Source organism: Anser anser (assembly GCF_964211835.1).
Source record: "Anser anser genome assembly, chromosome: 4".
Classification (NCBI taxonomy): Eukaryota; Metazoa; Chordata; class Aves; order Anseriformes; family Anatidae; genus Anser; species Anser anser.
The window spans coordinates 51,904,276-51,923,891 of record NC_139724.1 but is presented as its reverse complement, the minus strand read 5'-3'; the positions used below and the strand labels follow the sequence as shown (position 1 = coordinate 51,923,891).

General features: G+C 38.9%; 1 protein-coding gene across 5 annotated transcripts in view; it reads left to right on the top strand.

Annotated features, from left to right (window-relative positions):
* ATP10D (ATPase phospholipid transporting 10D (putative)) overlaps positions 1–19,616 on the top strand; it is a 49,901-nt gene that overhangs the window by 15,183 nt on the left and 15,102 nt on the right. For 3 of the 5 annotated variants that reach the window (XM_083835938.1, XM_083835935.1, XM_083835936.1), the window contains exons 5-16: positions 2,059–2,263; positions 5,245–5,330; positions 6,422–6,528; positions 7,269–7,400; positions 8,387–8,514; positions 8,661–8,913; positions 11,465–11,700; positions 12,561–12,749; positions 14,763–15,381; positions 16,257–16,366; positions 17,260–17,386; positions 19,269–19,453. In XM_083835938.1, the coding sequence (XP_083692064.1) occupies positions 2,059–2,263; positions 5,245–5,330; positions 6,422–6,528; positions 7,269–7,400; positions 8,387–8,514; positions 8,661–8,913; positions 11,465–11,700; positions 12,561–12,749; positions 14,763–15,381; positions 16,257–16,366; positions 17,260–17,386; positions 19,269–19,453 (2,377 nt within the window). Of the gene's footprint in view, positions 1–2,058; positions 2,264–2,344; positions 2,385–5,244; positions 5,331–6,421; positions 6,529–7,268; positions 7,401–8,386; positions 8,515–8,660; positions 8,914–11,464; positions 11,701–12,560; positions 12,750–14,762; positions 15,382–16,256; positions 16,367–17,259; positions 17,387–19,268; positions 19,454–19,616 lie in introns of those variants that run through there. The other 2 variants (XM_083835937.1, XM_083835939.1) reach the window with 2 other exon arrangements.

The window sequence follows — 19,616 nt, the reverse complement described above, 5'->3', positions numbered from 1 at the left end:
AATATTAACCTAAACCTCCTTGCTGCCTTTATGAGTTCTCAAATCCTTTCCATTGCATTTGGAGGGAGAGGTAAAAGAGTTCTGTTGCAGAGTGACCAGGGAATTCTGTGCCAGTTGGCGTTGTCCACTCTTTGGACTCACTTTGCCTTCTTAGCTGGGAAAAATGGCCTACACAAAAAATCGTGTTGATATAGTTTTCAATACAAGAGGGGTGCTTCCAAGCAGAAAAGGTTATTAGTTTTCAGTTCACTCAATCTACTGAATTGAAAGGTGTGTCAGCACCTTTGCAGATATAAGAAAGCAATAGCAGAGGGAACGTAAGACCAGACTCAGTTTGATCAAAGCTTAAGTCATAGCTTCAGTAACTATGAATCACATCCCATTCTACAAGTCTTCCTTCCTTTTTCCTCTTTACGTTTATTCTTAGATTGTTGGGGTTTTGTTTGTTTGTTTGTTTGTTGGGGTTTTGTTAATTTACTTTAGAAATCTTTCCTTTTTTTTTTTTAATCTTTGTTTTCAAGGCAATGTATTGGTATGAAAAGTTAATTCCTGGAGTGTTTTTGAATCCGTCTGTCTTCTGATAGTCATGGCTGTAGCTTTAATTAAGTTTTACATGCTTTCCATTGTGCCGGTTTTCAATATGTGTAGAAAATTAGTGATGAGCATCTTGAGGAGAAGCAGATACTTGGCTTATGTTGGTTTAATTTTACATCGGCTTTTGTTGCTTCCTGGTTTTGCTTTGCTTGCACTTGGAAAACAATATGCCAACCTCCACCTTATCTTCACTAGAGATATTGTAATCAATACACTGGTTAATTGTGTGGACTTTGTGTCATCTCTTTGTAGATGAGCATTTTGAAAGGATACTGTCAGATAGTGCAGGTCTGAAAGGTATGGATGCAAAGCTTGACATAGGGAATATTTTCCTGATACTTTGTTGTTAGAAGTGTCAGAAGCATTTTGCATAGCTAGCACTTTGATTAAAGCTGGTAGATCAGTGCCAGTCTATACAAAATTGCCATATCACGCAGTTTGTTAGCTTATGTCTGCACATGGAAGCTAGGTGCACTTCCCAGCTCTCTGGTGTGACTCTGCTTCTCAGCTAGGTAGGTCAGAATGAGATTCAGGAAAGGAAGCACAACCTGAAAGACAGCCCTGGCACAGCCTGGACTATCCTCCAGTCTGGTTGACTGATAAACTGTGGAGAATACATGCTCCTCCCTTTAAACATAGCTCTAGGATAGTCTGTGCAAGGCAGAAAAGCCAGGCAACTACCAAGGGTAGTAGTACTTGGTACCAAAAATGTACTGCAGCTAGACATGTATGTACTGTGTTTGTAGTAGCAGCTGTATGTGTTTCATCCCCCTATTGCACTATCCTACTACTGTGTGCCTCCAGCTAGCTCCTTGTTGCTTGTTACCTCACATTCTATTCACCACTCTAAACCTGATTGCGTTTGCAATAAGCTGCTGTGATTACATAAAAGGAAAATTGTTCATCTCCTCTGAGGACAGAATAACAGATATAAATGGAAAGTTGAAGACAGCACAAACTTCTGTATGTCATGCCTGGATATTTCATAATAATAAAGAATTTTGACTATGAATTCTGAGGGGCCTGAAGTCTTTCTGACTTCTCTGAGTGTGATAGGGTCTTCGTACCTTATGTTCAAAAATAATAGAAAATATCTTAAAAGCCTATAAATACAAATATTTATGTTCAGAATGTTAGTGAAGTGGTTGCTGAATATCCTTTGTTTACTGGTAGATGTTGGAGTAATGAAAATATAGGAAGCAAGTGGGCTTGAATTTTGAATAGAGCTAAAGTAATTCTGGGAGGGGGACTGGAATTAATTCCCAGCAAAACAGGGCTGGGACCTCAGAGCTGATTCTTTGTAATTATATTCACCTTGACCTGATAGACTATCTCATTAGAGTTTTTAATGACTTGGAAGCATAATTTAATAATGAGAGTCATTTTCTAGTTACAATTTGTTTCTCTGAGCTTTCAGTTTGAGTTTATAAAAACAATTAATTAATATTTTTATATGCATTTCAGGAAAGAGAAGAAATACATAGATGAATGCTGGAAAAATGTCAATGTTGGGGACTTCATCCGGCTTTCACGTAATGAAATAATTCCTGCTGACATGGTGCTGTTATATTCCAGTGACCTGGATGGGATCTGTTACATTGAAACTGCAAGCCTTGATGGAGAAACCAATCTAAAGCAGAGGCAGGTGGTGAGAGGATATTCAGAGCAGGTGATAATTGTGCATTTCTAGTGGCTTAAGCAAGTTGACGTGACAGACAGCCAACTAAAAAAAACCAGCCCTCTAGATTGTATAGTGCTCATCAATCCCCATCTGAAAACAAAATAAGCAGGTAACATAGTTTTAATTTGTTGGTTGAGTTATTTTGGAGCAAATATTTGTCTGCTCACTTATTCCAGAGAAAGAGGGCCCAATTTCAAGTGATGCAAGACAGTAAAAATAACTATTCAGGTAAATGTCAAGTAGTCATTTATGGTGTATATCATTTAATGGATGTGAAAATGGAACTTTTTGGAAGGGAGTTCTGTGCTACATAAAGATCTACAGAGAGGGACGGGTATATTCTTTTTTCACTGTATTTCCAAATGTATTTTTAGCTTCAATTCTAGTCTTTCAAGGATTTATAAAACCTTTGGAACTCTTCTAATTTTTCTGCTATAAGCCTACTGTGAACAGCATTGACTAGCTCATCTCTCCCTTTCAAGACTGAACATCACCAGCTCTTAGAGTTTCCACAGACCATGTAGTGATGAGAAATTAGTGGATATGTGTTTTTTTGCCTTTTTTTAAGTTTTGGCAATTTAGAATAGCATTATTTATTTATTTATTTTTCTGGAAATGCTTCAGTGACAACAGAAGGAAAGAAATTAGGAAGATAACTCAAGGGGCTTTGTAGGTAACAAGGCACAGAACAGTGTCTCCAACCACCTTGGCTTTCCTAGAGAAATACACAAAACAATTGAGGACCTGTTCCCTAAGGATAATGAGTTATTTAGTGAACAAACTGACATCGCTCTGCTGCATTCAATGCACTCAAATGTTGCTTCTTAATGCTTTAAGAAGGGATTAATCTCCTTTTTCCTCCACACCTTGTATGGTTAGGTGAACCATGCGCAGATTCACTAGGGTGAGGAAGCTAATCTGCTAAATCACTGTGAGCAGTGAGTGTTTCCTCTTATGTTGTAAGAGAGGTCACAAGACTTCACTGTTCAGTTCCTTCTTACATGTTCAATGACTGAATCCAGTCCTAGCTGCAGCATCTTCATAGCTAACGGAGAGGAAAGTGCTGTCCTTTTCTTCTAGGCAGCCTAAGAAGCCAAGTTGATAAAAGGACTTGCAAGTTCTCCTTTTCTACCTTAGTTATACACCACATTCCTATGCTGTATTGTAAAGCCATACAGTTTGTCAGGAGTACTTCACAGCCAAAGCAGCAAACCTGGCCTTGGGAAGCTGCCTCTCTCCTTTTTCCAGTGAGACAGTCTATTGCAGGGACATTCATTTAAAGCTACCTTACTCAGTTCTTGTCTTTATTGTCCCCTTTCTTTTTGATGCTGCTTTAGGGACCTTTATGCAAAATCCAAATAACATTTCTTCTGCCATAAAAAGGCTTCTCTTTTGTGCCAGGAAGCATAAGAAAGTATCTCATGAAATAAGGCACAACATTTTGTACTTGCACTGTGTGATGAAAAGAAGATTATAATGAAAAAATATAGACCATACTTTTCTTATAGTCTGGGAAGATTTGAGTGCCCATACCAATATGTCTCCTTTTGGGTGTAGTTTTAGTCACCTGTGTTTTATAGTGGCAGAGTGTAGGCATAAATCCAGTGCCATCTATAAGTTACACCCTGAGGTTCTAGGGTTGCTGTTTCATGGTATATTGCAAGAAGCTGCTACCAGCAGCTTCACTGGTTTTAAGAATTGTTTGACCAAATCAAATGGTTTAGTTACTGCCCCCCCCCCCCCCCAAAAAAAAAAAGTACTGTTGTAACATATTACAGAAATGTCATATTTCCTGTACAGATAAACATAAGAAAGATCAGTGAAGACAGAGAGATCTTTCATAGATAATAAAATTTACAGTGTCTCTAGGTATCTGTCTAAGGCTACGTTCATACTGATTTTCCTGACAGTGCAGGAAATCAATACAGCAAAATATAGCAAAATTTTTGAATCAAGACAACAAAGTATATGCTAACAATAATATGTCTTCTGAGTTTCAAATTCAACTTAAGAAGTCGGGTCTTTTCCTCACAGTTGTTATTGTCCCAATGTGAAATCACCCAGCTGTGGAAGTGGAGTCATCTCAGAGACCTGTAACAATGTAGAAGATGTTTTCAATTAAACCTGTGAATTATAGACTTTTCCTTGGAGTTTGGCACCTCAAAATTGGTCATTCTTTTTTTCTAAAGAGCAGAACCAATGAATTCCCAAAGAGTCAGTGGAAGGTACTCAGCTTGGAAACAACTCTGTTACACCAGAGGCTAGATTTCCATGTGTCCTGACTGTACTCATAGGCCATTAATTACAAGTGCAATTGCAGGTAATTTTGAAGACCTGGTCTTTTGGTTTTTCACTCATTTCTAGTCAGGTTTCATTCTTTATTAATAAGAAAATGTGTGTCACTTGGCCTTTCTCTTCATGGAAAAGCTTACCTGCTTTTCATTCACGACATAAGCTTCTACTGTTCCATAAAAGCCCTTTCTTCGGTAGTGGTAAGGTTTAATCATTGTTAAGAAGTTCTACCTGCTTTTTTTGTGTTAGTACAGGTAGCATCCTAGCCATGTTATCAGAATCAGCAGCTCTTTGGAAGCAATTCTTAGAAGGCAGTGCTTCTTTTTTCCTCATCATGAAAAAAAATGTGGAAATCTCTGCTTTTCAGATGTTCTTACTGCATTTTTTTGCTGCTTCCTCACTCTTCCACCCATTTCCTCCTCTCTGGTGTTCCTAAGATACCAGCCTCTCAGCTGATACTTGCCAGGGTTTGACATTTGCTAGAAAATCTTTCTGTGCTGCTTAAGTCTGATATACCTGGGTTGCAGATCATTCACATCATCAGCCACTTAAAATATAGAAACTAAATTGTTAGATGGTGATATCTGAACCTGTGAATTTTAAGTTACATCATATGTGATCTGAGTTCTCTTGTTTGTTTTTTTTTTTATTTTATTTTTTTTCTCCAATAACTATAGGTCTCTGAAATTGATCCAGAAAAATTTTCCAGTAGAATAGAATGTGAAAGTCCTAACAATGACCTCAGTCGCTTCCGAGGCTTTGTGTAAGTAGGCTTGGTGGCTCTTCAAACAAATTCATTTGCTTTGGTGCTCTCACTAATTTTCAGAAAACTTGGAATGTTTACTTTAAAAAAAAATGACAATATGCATAGAAGTCAGTTTGCACGACTACATTTCTGAGTGCAGCCCAGCAGGCACTGCTCCAGTAGGGCTTCCTGAAGAGCTGATTGTAAACTGGAAAGCACGACTAGTGCTTTCTATTTCATATTAAATATTGTCAACATCTTAGTTCAGGCTGTTTTGCAATTCTGTATTCCATATTTGAATTGTCTGTCCTAAGTTTGCTTTTAATGACATGTCATATCTGTACAGTATTCAGTCTAGACTGTGGCCTGACTGGCCAAGCTGCTTTGCTCAGGGTTGGAGATGAGAAGAACTGTGATGTGTTTTGTGTAATCCCCAGTGATTTGATCAAATTCCTTTTGAGCAGTATTGCTATATGTCTCTTCTCTTCTCAGATGTCTGTGATTTTGTGTAGACAGTAGGAAAACAATTCTATTTCATGGAATGGCTGATTTTCAGTTTTTGAGAGGTATAATGTCTACATTCTTCCCCACGGCAATGAAATGTTAGAAATATGAAAAGAAAAAGAGCTATATAAAAATCTTAGTCTGTGAGGAAAAACCTTGACAAAAAGTGGGCATGCCTGCATTGGAAATCTGCCACAGGGGTAAAAATGCTCACAGCACTTTTAAAATGGGATTTCAAATTTTGTTTGATTTTTTTTCTCATGTTGGTAATTCAAATAGAAGTCATTTGCTTTCAAACTTAAGTGTTTGTCCCAAGGTCATTTCAACAGTGTTGCCTACTTCCCATATGCTATCTGGCAAATGCCAGGCTTGTAAAAACATGGAAATTTTAATACAGTGCTTACATACCGAGATTTTCAAAGGTGTTCTGGATGCATGTTACCCACTTCTTTTGAAAGGTTCAATCAGAAGCGTCAGAATGGTAGTCAGTGAGTAGTCGATTCTCCAGGTGATCTGCTCCCTAATGCATTTTCAAAACCTGACTGATATTTACTGGAGTCCTACAGAGTAATGTGTTTTTTCTGTTTTGGTTTGTTTTTTTTCAGTGAACATTCAAACAAGGACAGAGTGGGCCTCAGCAAGGAGAACTTACTGCTCCGAGGATGCACAGTAAGAAACACAGAAGCTGTTGTAGGCATTGTGGTGTATGCAGGTTAGTGACCACCTTGGCTTTCACAGGTTGCATTGTAAACAAGATGGAATTGTGTACCTTAAGAAATAGTATCACGCAAAGGCAAGGTAGCAGATTGAAAGCTTGAATCCAGCAGAAGGCAACTGTAGCTAGAAGCGTTTAAGACTTCGTGTCTGAATTAAGTTTGTTTCTATTTTAAAAATGTGAAGGCTGATACATCTGATTATTCATGGGAGCATGTCCTCTGCAGCATGTCCTTGTCCTCAACTGTTAAGTGCAATGGCAAATCTGGGTTTTGAAATGAACATAGAGATACTTGCCTTTCTTAGAATTATTTTCTGGTCCAAAATTGAAGTTAATGCTGTTCTTTAATACTCCGTATCAAAGGGGAGATGTTTCATGACTAGACCCTGTGATTTACTCAGCTAGATAATTGCAATGCAGGTGCAGAATTTAGTAGAAAATGTTAGAAATAGTATAGAAAAATTCAAGAATAGGTTTGTTTCTCTAGGAAGAAAAATTATTGACAATATAAAAGGTAGCATAAGTGAGAAATTTTGGTTTAGCTTGTTCGGTTTTCTTTAGGACATAATTACTGTAGGATGGAATTACTGTAGGAGCAGTTAGTTGACTCATATTTATAACCTCTTTTCACGTATTAGTTAACAGAAACGTCCGGTTTCCCAGAGCTTTAGAAATATAAAGGGATTTTGGTTCTAATATCTGCTAATAGAGAATGTCAATGTTTGTTGTGGTTACAGGTCATGAAACCAAAGCCATGCTGAATAACAGTGGACCTCATTACAAGCGCAGTAAATTGGAAAGAAAAGTGAATTCTGATATTCTTTGGTGTGTTCTGCTTCTAATTTTAATGTGTTTAACTGGTGCAGTAGGTAAGTGAGAATCTGCAGAGTCCTGCTATTTACCACTCTCAGCCTACATTGCTAAGTGTTTTATTTTGGGGCTGCTTCATTTTAATGGCCCATTTCAGAAACTGCCTTCACCTATATCTAATTCTGTATCAGCTGGGGACGCTGCCAAGCTTTAGTTCATGTTGACATGTTTAATCTGGAATATGGTCAAGTGGTATGTTCCTTGTGCTAGGTCTGGAACCCATTTCTCCAATTTGTTTTCTTTTTTTGCTCATTAATTGCTCTGTAAAACTCATACTTTTTGTTAGGATTGCTCAGGTAAAATGAGATGCATGTACAATATTGCAGGGAGAGGCTGAGTTTGAGTAGTTACAAGGATTCATATTTTAGGTATTCATTAAACAGTGAGCTTGAGTGCTGACATTTGAACAGACTAAATTTTACGATAAATCAAAAAGGTGTTTAACAGATGTTTAAAAAAAATGCAGGCTACACTTAATAAACATGTCTGGCATCTCAAAATGTGTTAGCTGAAGCTGCTTTTACAGCTGAGGTTTGAGTTTCTTATCAAAAACTAAGCTCTCAATATATACTGGATCTCTTCTGGGTCAGTTTTTATCTCACAAAGCTATAATCTGGCCAGAGTGGCTTGATGACATGCTTTTCAGAGTTTAATTGAAACCTGAACAAGCGAAGATGAGACATTTAATAGTTAGAGGTTTTGTGTGGTTTTTTTTTTTTAAAAAAAAAGAAAAAGTTTGTGACCTGTAGTTAGTATTCTCTTAGTTCTGAGATGTACTGTGTAGATGTGCTGTTGACACCAATGAAGTAAAGCTTTTTGTGTATTGACACTTAATTCATTTTAATGGGGTTCCTGTTGAGAAAAAAAATGAGGAGAGAAAATAGTAGTTTAGAAAGAACTGCAGAGTATAACAGCTAACACCATGACCCTGAACTGTGGTACAGTCTGCATAACTGATTCACTTTATCTTATTCTTGTTTTCAAGGCCATGGAATTTGGTTAAGTAGGTACTCGGAAATACCTTTTTTTAACATCCCTGGTCCAGATGGGAAATTGATTCCTCCAGCGTTAGCAGGGTTCAACATGTTCTGGACAATGATCATTTTATTACAGGTAACTTTGGTTGGCTTTGAGCCTGGGCCATAACCTGATCTCATTTATGTCCTTGAAGTAACTCCCTGGCTTTAGTAAAATTACGTCATGTTTTTAACTAGCCAAAGAAGTTGGTTTCATTTAATCCCCTTGTTTTGTTTTGGTAGGTCTTGATCCCAATTTCTCTCTATGTTTCAATTGAGATTGTCAAGTTGGGACAAATTTATTTAATACAGAACGACATTGATTTTTACCATGAGAAAACAGACTCTACAATTCAGTGTCGATCACTGAATATTGCTGAAGACCTTGGCCAGATTCAGTATATCTTCTCTGATAAGACTGGAACACTCACTGAAAATAAGATGGTTTTTCGGCGATGCAGCATTGCAGGACAGGAGTATTGCCATGAAGAAAATGGTAAGATATTAAACCCATGCTCATGACATGTCCTTTTTCTGTTCTCAGAGAAGCTAAAAGTTTTGACAAGGTCAGGTTTTTGTGAAATTTGTGTGGTGATATGCACTCACGAAGGTGTGAATTTAGACTGGTCCTACTTGCATCTTTCCCCATGGTTTGGATCATTTCTAAGAGGCTTGAAGGCATATATAAGGTGCTGCTTTGCATATAGTTAGATTTGAGCATATTTGATACCACAAAAACAAATACTCCTTACTTGATCTGGAGAAAATCATTCCTATGGCATTTTGGTTCTCTTCTTGCAGTATTCGGAAACAGACCACTAGAAAAGCGCCCATCTAGACTTTTCTCTTTCTTTTAAACAAGAGTGCCAATGCTTGCCCAACATCCTCTTCAGTGCTATAGCAGTATACCACCTTTGTGTATTATATTTTAAAGCTCCAGTTTAACATGCTGTTTACTTTGAGGATACAGTAACCCAAGTCCATACATGCTGAAGTCGAAGCTTTAACAATAATATTAAGGTACAAGTCAAGCAGATGTGTGTGCATGTGCATGTTAAGGCTACAAAGGTAAGTACCTCTATCAAAAACAATGAATGTTGTATTCTCACTTAGATTTTTACAAACCTGTTTTAACCCAAAAGTCAAAAAGCAGTGTTACTGGATAGTTGCTGCCTCGTTGTCTAATTAATATCCCTCAATATATGATTCATGGAAGCCTACTTTTGAAGCCTTCTGGGAGCCAGGAGAATATTCAAGTCCGGACACAGGAGAAAGTTATGGAGAGTTACATAAAGTATTTTATCCAATTACATGTTTTATTAACTAGGCAAAAACAGATTTTATTACCATTACTGTATGTAAGTACTAGTGACTGCAGACATTTGCTCTTTCACGGGTGGGTAATGCAAGTATTCTTTATGAGATCAAAGATGAAGTGCTGACAGGTGGGCACATGAATCGCAACTGTGTATTAACCTTTCCCCTGTGGTTTTGGTGGTTTTGCTGCCAGATGGAACTGCTCACTTTCTGCGAGCAAAAGGCACACCCTGCTGGCCACCGCAGTGAATCACTTCAGTCCTTCTTTTGTACATTGTCACAGGCACAGATGGTTACAAACCTTTTTAATAATTTCCTCATGGATTTTGAAAATTATGTGGTATGGTTGTCCTGATGCTTCTTCGGCTTTGCGTAATTATACTGGGAGGGATGACAAGAGCAAAGTGAGAAGAACTGTCCTTAAGTTTCAAATTGGTGAATGAATAACTTATATAAAAAGTATAATTTCAGAGTATTTCCTAAAGGAACAAAAAGCGCTTCAGAAAAGATAAATCAAAGACTAGTGAGAATGATTTAGCTGTGGCTGCTCTAGGTCTCGTTGTGCCATGGGAAATATGTCTACCAAAAACTTCCCAGAGAGTTCACTTCAGTTATCTTCCAAAAATACCAGCGTGTTTATAATTATGTTTGTAATTATTTCCTGATGTACCTTGGCTTTTACCTGGAAATGAAACATGTGCTTCCTCCTAACCAATCTAGAAATTATGTGCCCTGAAAATCATTTTAAAAAATGTTGGAGGTCCTGCATTTAGCTCTGATTTACACTTGTTCGGTTGCACAAAGCTGCCATTTGTAAGGCTCCTTCTACATGCGATAAGAGTTGCACTACAAGACAGTGCAGTCTTTTGCATACAAATCACTTAGTCTGTAGAAATATTTCTGTATTTATATCTGTGTTGACCAGGATAAAGGGATGCACATGAGGGAAGCACGCAACAGCAATGATTACGATGTGGTATAATGCTCTGTATAAGTGCTCATATGCAGTGTTCTGTCCAAAGTAACACGTGCCTTTAGACCTTGGCAGCAGAATAGTGTGATAAGTGCCGCATTTGATACTTCAGACAGAAGTGCATAACTGGATGTGTGTTGTCCAAACCTGTCTGCACAGACATGTTGTTATAATTCTTTTTGAACTTTTTTTAACGTGTCTTCAGGACTCACAGTCATGGCCAATTCATTACTTTCTCAGGCATTCTATTCTAGCGTTTCACATCTCTAGCAGAGTTTTACTGCTATCTAATGTGACTTTGTCTTGCCACAATTTAGGCCCATTGTGTCTTTTATTGCTCACAGTATGCACAGAAAATAAGCTATTTCCTTTCTCTGTGCAATTGCACATTATGTACTTGAAAACTACTGTTTGGTTCCAATCAATGTTTCCTTCTGGAGGCTATGTAACTCCAGAGTACTCTGGTGTTTCCATGTAGCACATTTTATCTAAAACCATGACCACTCATGACTACACATGACCACTTCCTCTTCTGGATTCTCTCCCATAGACTGTCCCTCTTGATGTGCAGTGTCCCAAACAGCAAGTCAGTGTGATAGCTTATTATGGTTTGATTTTTAATAAATGGTGGATTATTCTTAGCTATGTACTAAAAGCCATATTTTAAAATCAAGTTTTATTCAAGGAGCCTCCAGACAGTGTTTTAGACAAATTTCTTTTTGCTCATGGAACAATAATTTTCTTTCTATTTCTGTAGCAAAGAGGTTGGAGTCCTATCAAGAGATGGATTCGGAAGATGAGGATTCAGCTGATGCGCAATATGCTTCCTTGAACCATATGTCAAAAAGGAGGGGTCACAACTGCAGAGCTGTGAATGAATCTTTGAAGAAAAAGTCTTTGGATCAGTTATCTGGTAGTTACCCTGTGGCAGGAAGGGAAAATTCAGCAAGTGATGTTCCCCATGCAGGACATGTTGCTTTCAGCAGCCGCATTGTAAGTAAAAGTTGTTGGTTTTGATACTAAATTTCTGAAGAAAATCATGAAGGAACATCTTTTTACCTCCATTTGAACAGAGTGCTTGTCATGTAGGGGATCCTTTATCTTCCATCAAAATGAGAGCTCCAGTGATTGCTTGGCTGCAATCCCCTGTTTGCAGCTGACATTGCAGATGTTCACTGGGTTACAAAGACGTATGCTTTGATTCTTGCTGGTGTGATTCCATGATCACTCCAGCTAAAATGGCCAGTTTCATCTTCAGTAGCAGTTTGTTCTTTTGCCTTAAGAAGTTTCAGGATTTTGTTTTGATTTTAATAAGAAAAATCCAGATCACCAATATTTATCGTATTGCACTTAGTGGAGATTACCAGGAGTAAAAACTCTGCTTCTTTGCCTGAAGGTGTTTGTTAAATAGCATTGGTCTTACTTAATCTCTGTTGAAGTGCCTGTGAAGCAGGTCTCTACTGATTATTGTCCAGGCCTGTCGTTACTATTTGAAACAAACTAGCACAAGGCAGTGAAGAGGTCAGAGTATTGCTTTATTTCTTAGCATAACTAACTCAGCGTCTGACAGGAATGGCTCTTTACTTAGGAAGTTGTATGAACATCTAAACTTTGTTTGTCTTTAACTGATTTTATCTCCAGAGACTGAGATTAATTTGAAAGCTTCTGCCATTGGTTTCTTGAATCAGCTGTCATTAGTGTCTGGGGAATGGGGAATGATTATTTTCTCCTGGTATAGCACTTTTTAAATAAGTCTAGAAAAAATTTACAACACTGAAGTTGTATGTGCAAGAATCAGTTGGGACTTCCAGGGTTTATATCCTGATTGACAGTTCTCTTTGTTTAATCAATAGGAAACGGATGTTGTACCAGACACACAACTGCTGGAGAAGTTCAGTCAGATTTCTTCTCATTCCTATCAACAATCAGAAGATGCCGTCAGCAAGTTATCTTTGGAGACAACGTACATCATTGACTTCTTTCTTGCTCTGGCAATCTGTAATACTGTTGTAGTTTCAGTCCCCAATCAGCCACGTCAGAAGGTAAGAAAGTACATTTGTCTATATGGGCGTATTTATAAGTAAATGAGTTCCCTTTTGGTTGATTACAAAAGGAAAAAAACAATTAACTGGCATTTAAATGCTGGCAAGTTTCTTCCAATGCAGAAGAACTTTGGGTATTTTTTCTTCTGCATATAAATTGTAGAACCCTAGAATGGTTTGGGTTGGAAGAGACCTTAAAGACCATCCAGTTACAACCCCTGCCACAGGCAGGGACACCTCCCACTAGATCAGGTTGTTCAAAGTCCCATCCAGCATGGCCTTGAACGCTTCCAGGGATGGGGCATCCACAGCTTCTCTGGGCAACCTGTTCCAGTGCCTCACCACCCTCTGAGTGAGTTACTTATATCCAATCTGAATCTACCCTCTTAATTCAAAACCACTACCCCTTGTCCTATGACTGCACTTCCTAATAAAGGGTTACTCCCCATCTTTCCTATAGGCCCCCGTTAGGTACTGGAAGGCTGGAATAAGGTCTCCTTAGAGCTGGGATTGTTCAGCCCAGGCAAAACTCCCTCAGCCCCTCTTCATATGAGAGGTGCTCCATCCCTCGCATCATCCTCGTGGCCCTCCTTTGGACTTGCTAAACTTGTTAAATGATACCAGTGTGGCTAGAGCACTTGCAGTGAAGGCTGAGGCAAAAAAAGTTGTTGAGTACCTCAGTCTTCTGATATATATAAATCATATAATGATATATATCTGTTGACCTTGTCTTTTGAAAAAAAAAAAAAATCTGTGGCATGTGCAGAACTAGATTTTGGTGTCCATTTAGGTAGTGAACCTACACTCATGGCTGGAGACTTTTCCAAAATGTACCCTGTGTAGAAAAAAGTACCACGTATGTATAAAGAAGCCTGGTATTCCCAGACAAGTCAGTATAGTAGGCAACCTACAGGTACATGTGTGGATGGGGCAGCTATTTGAAAAATACAGTGCCCGATCTGCATTTAAGAGTGGTGTAGGAAGCTTTACAGGTGAGATTTTCATGTTTGTTTTTTTTTAAATACAATTTCTGGATGACTTGTTTGCAGGGGAAAAGATCTCCAAGTCAGTGGTAGCTGGACTGGGAGAAGCAATATGGCATAAGGTTTATGAGTTCGCAGTTACGGGATGAAGAAAACAAAGCTCAAGGGAACAGAAGTTTTCAGTGTTCCCTGGGGGAGAGGCGATGAAAGGATGTTCCTAGCCTCTGTCCCCATGATGCTGAATAGAGACACGCTACAACTTGCATGCAGCTGGGAGAGAATTGAAGCCAGAGTCTAAGTCTTTCATTTCTTGATTCATTTCAGTGGCAAAGGATAATGTGCTTCTCGGTGATAACTCATTCTTAACCCTTCAACAGTAATGAGAAATGAATGTCAGCCACGCACACTTTGTTCCTCATTTGTAAGCTATTAGCTGCCAAAGTGCTTTGCGTAACAGTAAACCCATTATTTTGTAACACTGATCGAGGGCAACTGACTTTTGTTTTAAATTCAGACACAGACACACACAAAAAGTATTGGTAAGGTACTGTATTTCAACATTATTTGCAGCTAACTACTGTGAGGAGTATGGAGTTGGTTTATTCTTCACAACTATCTTTCCAGTTCAGAACAAGAATTGAAGTGTTTAGTTCCATTTGCCATAACTTTAAAAAGTAATAATGTCATACTGACTGTTCCCTTACTTAAGCATTTCTAAAGAGAAGTATTACATGGAATCACACCTGGAATACATGCAGGTGTCAGATCTGAAGTATTTCTACGGTTCATGTGGTTTCAATAGGTGAAGCTCATACAGAACCTGTTTTCTGTACTTATATGGTAATATGTGTAATTGAGCTAGCCGTTTTTAATATAAGCAATCAAAATCATCCTAAATTTTAAATCACTATATTTGTTAAGAAACATACATACTTTGCTTACAAACTATGTATGTTTGTAAGAACTGTTCTTCTTTAATGAAATAACATATGAAGAGTTTAAGATCTATACTTTCTCTTTTCTGTTCCAGATGAGACACTCTTCACTGGGTAGGATGCCTATTAAATCCCTTGAGGAAATCAGGCAGATGTTCCAGCGGTTGTCAGTCCGGAGACTAAGTTCCTCCCCACTTCCAAGCATAAAAGAGTCATCATCTGAAAGCCCAAATAGCTTTGTGAGCAAACTGTCTATTTTCAAAATGAAACTGGCTTCACCTGCTTTGGATGGGGCTGCTCAAAGGGCTGCTGAGCCTCACAACCCTGACAGCCCAGAAAATCCCCAACTATCCGAAGAACTAGATATGGTGAATGTAGCTGCGGGCAGTGAACACCACAGTGCTGGGTCGTCTGTTAAAGGGTCATCTCCCTTATCCAAACTGTGTTATGAAGCTGAGAGTCCAGATGAAGCTGCCTTGGTTCATGCTGCTAGGGCTTATAAATGTGTTTTACAGTCTAGGACTCCTGATCAAGTAACTGTGGACTTCACAGGTCTGGGATCTTTAACATTTCAGCTTTTGCATATCCTGCCTTTTGACTCGGTGCGAAAAAGGATGTCAGTGGTGGTTCGGCACCCAGTCTCCAACAAAGTGGTGGTGTACACAAAAGGTGCAGACTCAGTCATGATGGATTTGTTGGGAACTGCATCTGAAGGTATTTGCAGAACTTTTAATACTTTGCTCACCTTTGTCATTCTTCAGAACAGTTGAACGGTCTTTAATTTCTAACTGAAGGTACTAAAGCAAAAGTATTATGTGTGTATGTAAGAAACATGTACCTACATATATTTAAGCTCATGAGCTGTTCCAAGGGATTTTTTAATGTTTGGAAAATAATAGAATTGAATCTTTAAATGTTCACAGTCTGCAGGAGGGAGTTTGGTTTCTATGTTCCATGGCTTATCTCAGTGAGGAAGAGGAATGTTCCCATTCCAAGAGCACATTTTAACTAACCCAATATTAGACATATAAGGTCTAGACAAAAAGCCTCTGCAGGCCATGGGGTGGAAAAAGAACCTCTAAAGTCTGTGTCATCTTATTAGGGGCATAATGTCATATCTGGAGCTATCCCTCCTTACTTTGACTTTCAAGGTAAACTTGGAATCTCACTTCTGCATGTCCAAAGTTAAATGAGTCAAATGCTTCTCTGAATAGTCCACTTGTTAATCATATTTTTTTTAAAAAAAAGCTTTTCCCTGGCTACCCTTTTATCTCCCTCCCACTACACCACTGAATACAAAGCTGCTTTGATGTCTGTGGCCCAGTTCATTTTAGAAAATCATTTTATTTTAGAAAAACATTTTGATATGCTAGTGTGTACAAAGACATATCAGTACCAGACTGGTTCCCCCCACTGCTTGTGCAAATAGGCATGCTGCCTGCTTACTAAAGATACAGTCACAGTACATCATAACAGTACATCATAACATTTTGATATTTTTAAAGCACATTTAGACCTTCAAAATTTTCTAGTAAATTTAGTTTAAGAATGTAAATTTAATTTGCTTTCTTTGCTTTTTTTTATAACAGTAGGCACTAAGAATTCAGAAGTGGAACAAAAGAAGATTAAAGAGAGAACTCAGAAGCATTTGGATGACTATGCCAGAAGGGGACTGCGCACTCTTTGTATTGCTAAAAAGGTATTGACTTTTTTTATATGTGTTTGTAAGAATGTTTATTTACAGTCCATGGCCAACAGGAGCGGTGTCACCAATGGAGCAGATCTTACAACTTCTGAACAGATGCTCCCATTGCCACATTTCATTTTTCCTGAAATTCTTTCAGCAGGAATTTTTAAGTTGGCACAAATCAATTAGTTCAGTTAGGTTGGCTTAGCTGTTGTCAGTGTAAGATGTCAGATAGCTTAATATTCTAAAACTGGGGGTGTAAGGAGACCTGATTTTTTACAGGAGTCCTGAGTGGGTCTCCTCATATGAAACTTGCCCTGGTTGGAATTTTTTTTTCCAGACACAGAAAACAAATTAAGTCAAGCCTGTTTGGGTTTCACACAGTTTGTAGTGTTAAAAGATCTGGATGCAAAACCAAGCGATGTTTTGAGATTCCATTTTAAATTAAAGCTGCTCAGAAGTAAAAATCCATAGGAATTGAAAGAGCCAGGAAAACTCTTTACAAACGCTCATGCAAAGTGGAAGCACAGGCTGTGTAGCTGTACAGGCTGTGTATAGCTGTGCAGTGATTCTGTGGCTGTGTCAGTGAGGCAATTAAAGAACAGTGGAGAGTATACTGTGATCCTTGGCCTCCCTGCCTTCCATCTAAATGGAAATATATCAGGCAGCTCCAGGTGCCTGCAAGCTTCTGGTATGCAACCTGACCTGTGAAGCCTGGCAAAGTAATCTAACACTATGAACATCATCCTAAGTCTGTGGGCACCCTGGGGCACACACATACTGCACTGTCGGGCTGCCTAGCTAGGTTTAGTATGTGGACAGCAGAGATGGCTCTGAGGATATTTTGCAGGCACATTTGAAAATGAAATGTAGGTACATCCTGTGTGTTTTCTTTCCCTCTGTAGGTGATGAGCAATGAGGAATATACAGAGTGGTTAAATCATCATTTTCTAGCAGAAACCAGCATTGACAATAGGGAGGAGCTGCTGCTTGAATCCGCCATCAGGCTTGAGACCAAACTAACTTTGCTTGGTAGGTAGGAAATGCTGTAACTCACGGGAAACCCCTTATGATGGTTATAATCTGAACTTACCTGCAGAGAGCTATATGAACCTCAACTTGTGTAATACATAGCTTTCTACAGATTCTGAATTTATGGGCACTCCTGAATTTTCATAAATCTGGTAAGTTCGTTTGAGTTGCAAAACCCACTGAAGGCAGGTGGTGGTCTTCTGTTGTTTATAAAGGATAATGTTTTGCTGATTTTTTTTATTATTCTTTTTTTCTGTTGTGCTTACTAGACTCTCATCTAGGCACTCATAGAGTGTCATCATAACAAGCATGTGAAATGGTAGTAAAAAATCCCAGGCCTGCCAGGGTAAACACAGGGATCCCACTTCTGGGCATGTTTTCTATCATTGCATATCTATCATGCCCTAAATTTAAGATAGTGAAACTGTCTTCTGTTGGATTAAGAGATGGAATACCTCAGAATGGGAGTGTTAAGTGGATACAGTGCCCAAGTTGAAACAACTACTTTTTTCTCTCTTCCCTTGACATTGACGTTGTCTGTCAGAGGAGCTTGCATCAAGTGAATTCCAGCATCTTCCTTCCTACCTCTTGTTTTGACTTCTGACTTGCATCAAAATAAAAGCAGAGTGCAGAGCAAGGAGCTGGAGATTTTCATTTCCCAGGTGGCCTGTGGGCATGAGCTCTATGCCCTTGTTGGCAGCTACCTATTGAAGAAATTGCTATAGCATCAGAAGTCTGCCTGACCTTTTGGCCCTTAGCCATCCAATATGACAGTCAGCACTTGATATACTAGTTGCTCACCAGAATCCTTCACTAGAAACACAGTTACAGGAGAAGCTTTGCTGAGAGTTTTTTTATTGTTTCTTTTCAGAATGAACCTAGCTGTAACTGGCTGGAGTTTCTTTCTGAGAAACTCTCTTATCTTGAGTATGCCTCAAGCCAAACCATGTCTCCTGGTTATGATTTAGTACTGTTTGTACTGAAAACAATATCACTGTACTATACAATCAATATCACCTGTACCATATCATAGGTATCGCTGAGATGGTTTTGCTTTATGCTTATGTCATGTTACATTATTGGTAACAGAACAGATTTTTTAAGCTCATTTTAGGGACACGGGTCTGCATGCCGTGCACACCAGAGAAGAGGATATCACTATTAAACATATTTTTGTCTGCAGTCTTTCTGTGACTGCTAAGACACAAGACAGTACAGTGTTACGTATTATCAACTGCAAAACTGATCCAAGATTCCATTCTCCAGTTGTTTTTTTGTCTTCCTCTGCATCGTTTTTGGAGGGATGAGTTTGTCAGTTTGTTTTTGCCCTTAGACACACATCCATTTCCTGTACTAGGAGACATGTCTGGGAGAATATTTTGCAAAGAACAGCTATTCACCAAGCTTATAAAATCCCTGCCAGAGCCAGGAACCTGGGAGGAGAACCAAGGGACAGGCTATTTGTCCTCTTCGAAGTGGGGCTTAACATAGGAGGAATCAAGATCGTACGTGAAACAAAGTTTCATGTAGTCTGAAGCCGGAGGGAGTGGGAATAATGGTGTATATCTGTCAGGAGAAGCCTGGGAGTCTGCATCCCACAGCCACTGTGGGTTGAAACAACCATGAGAATGAGAAAGGTTGTATTAAGAGGGTCTTGTGAGGAGCTGGAGGCCACTGAGTATGCACAGAGGATATGTGTCAACAAGCTCGCATGTGATGGGCTTTGGGACAGAAAGGTGAGGAAGGGGAAGATTCCTAAGCATATCCCATTAGAGTCTGTCTGGGGTTATGGATACTCAAAGGGTCCATCTTGTTCTGTCCCTCTTGCAGTCTTGGTTCTGGAAATACATCAGCACTAATCCTTCTGTTTGTCTAAGTTAAGGTGCCACTGGCATTGAAGATCGGCTGCAGGACGGTGTTCCAGACACAATACAGGCATTACGGAAAGCGGGAATAAAAATATGGATGCTGACGGGTGACAAGAGAGAAACAGCTGTCAACATTGCCTATGCTTGTAAACTGCTGGAGCCAGATGACAAAATCTTCACTCTCAAGTCACAAAGTAGAGTGTGTAGAAAATTGTACTTTTCTTCAATTTGCGGGGAGGGTGTTTGATTTTCTCTGCCAAAAAAAATGCAGTCAGATAATATTGCAGGACAAACAGAAAAATAATGTGTTCTCTGTTTTTCCATCTCACAAAAGATAGCATGATTTCTTGGAAGATGAAAAT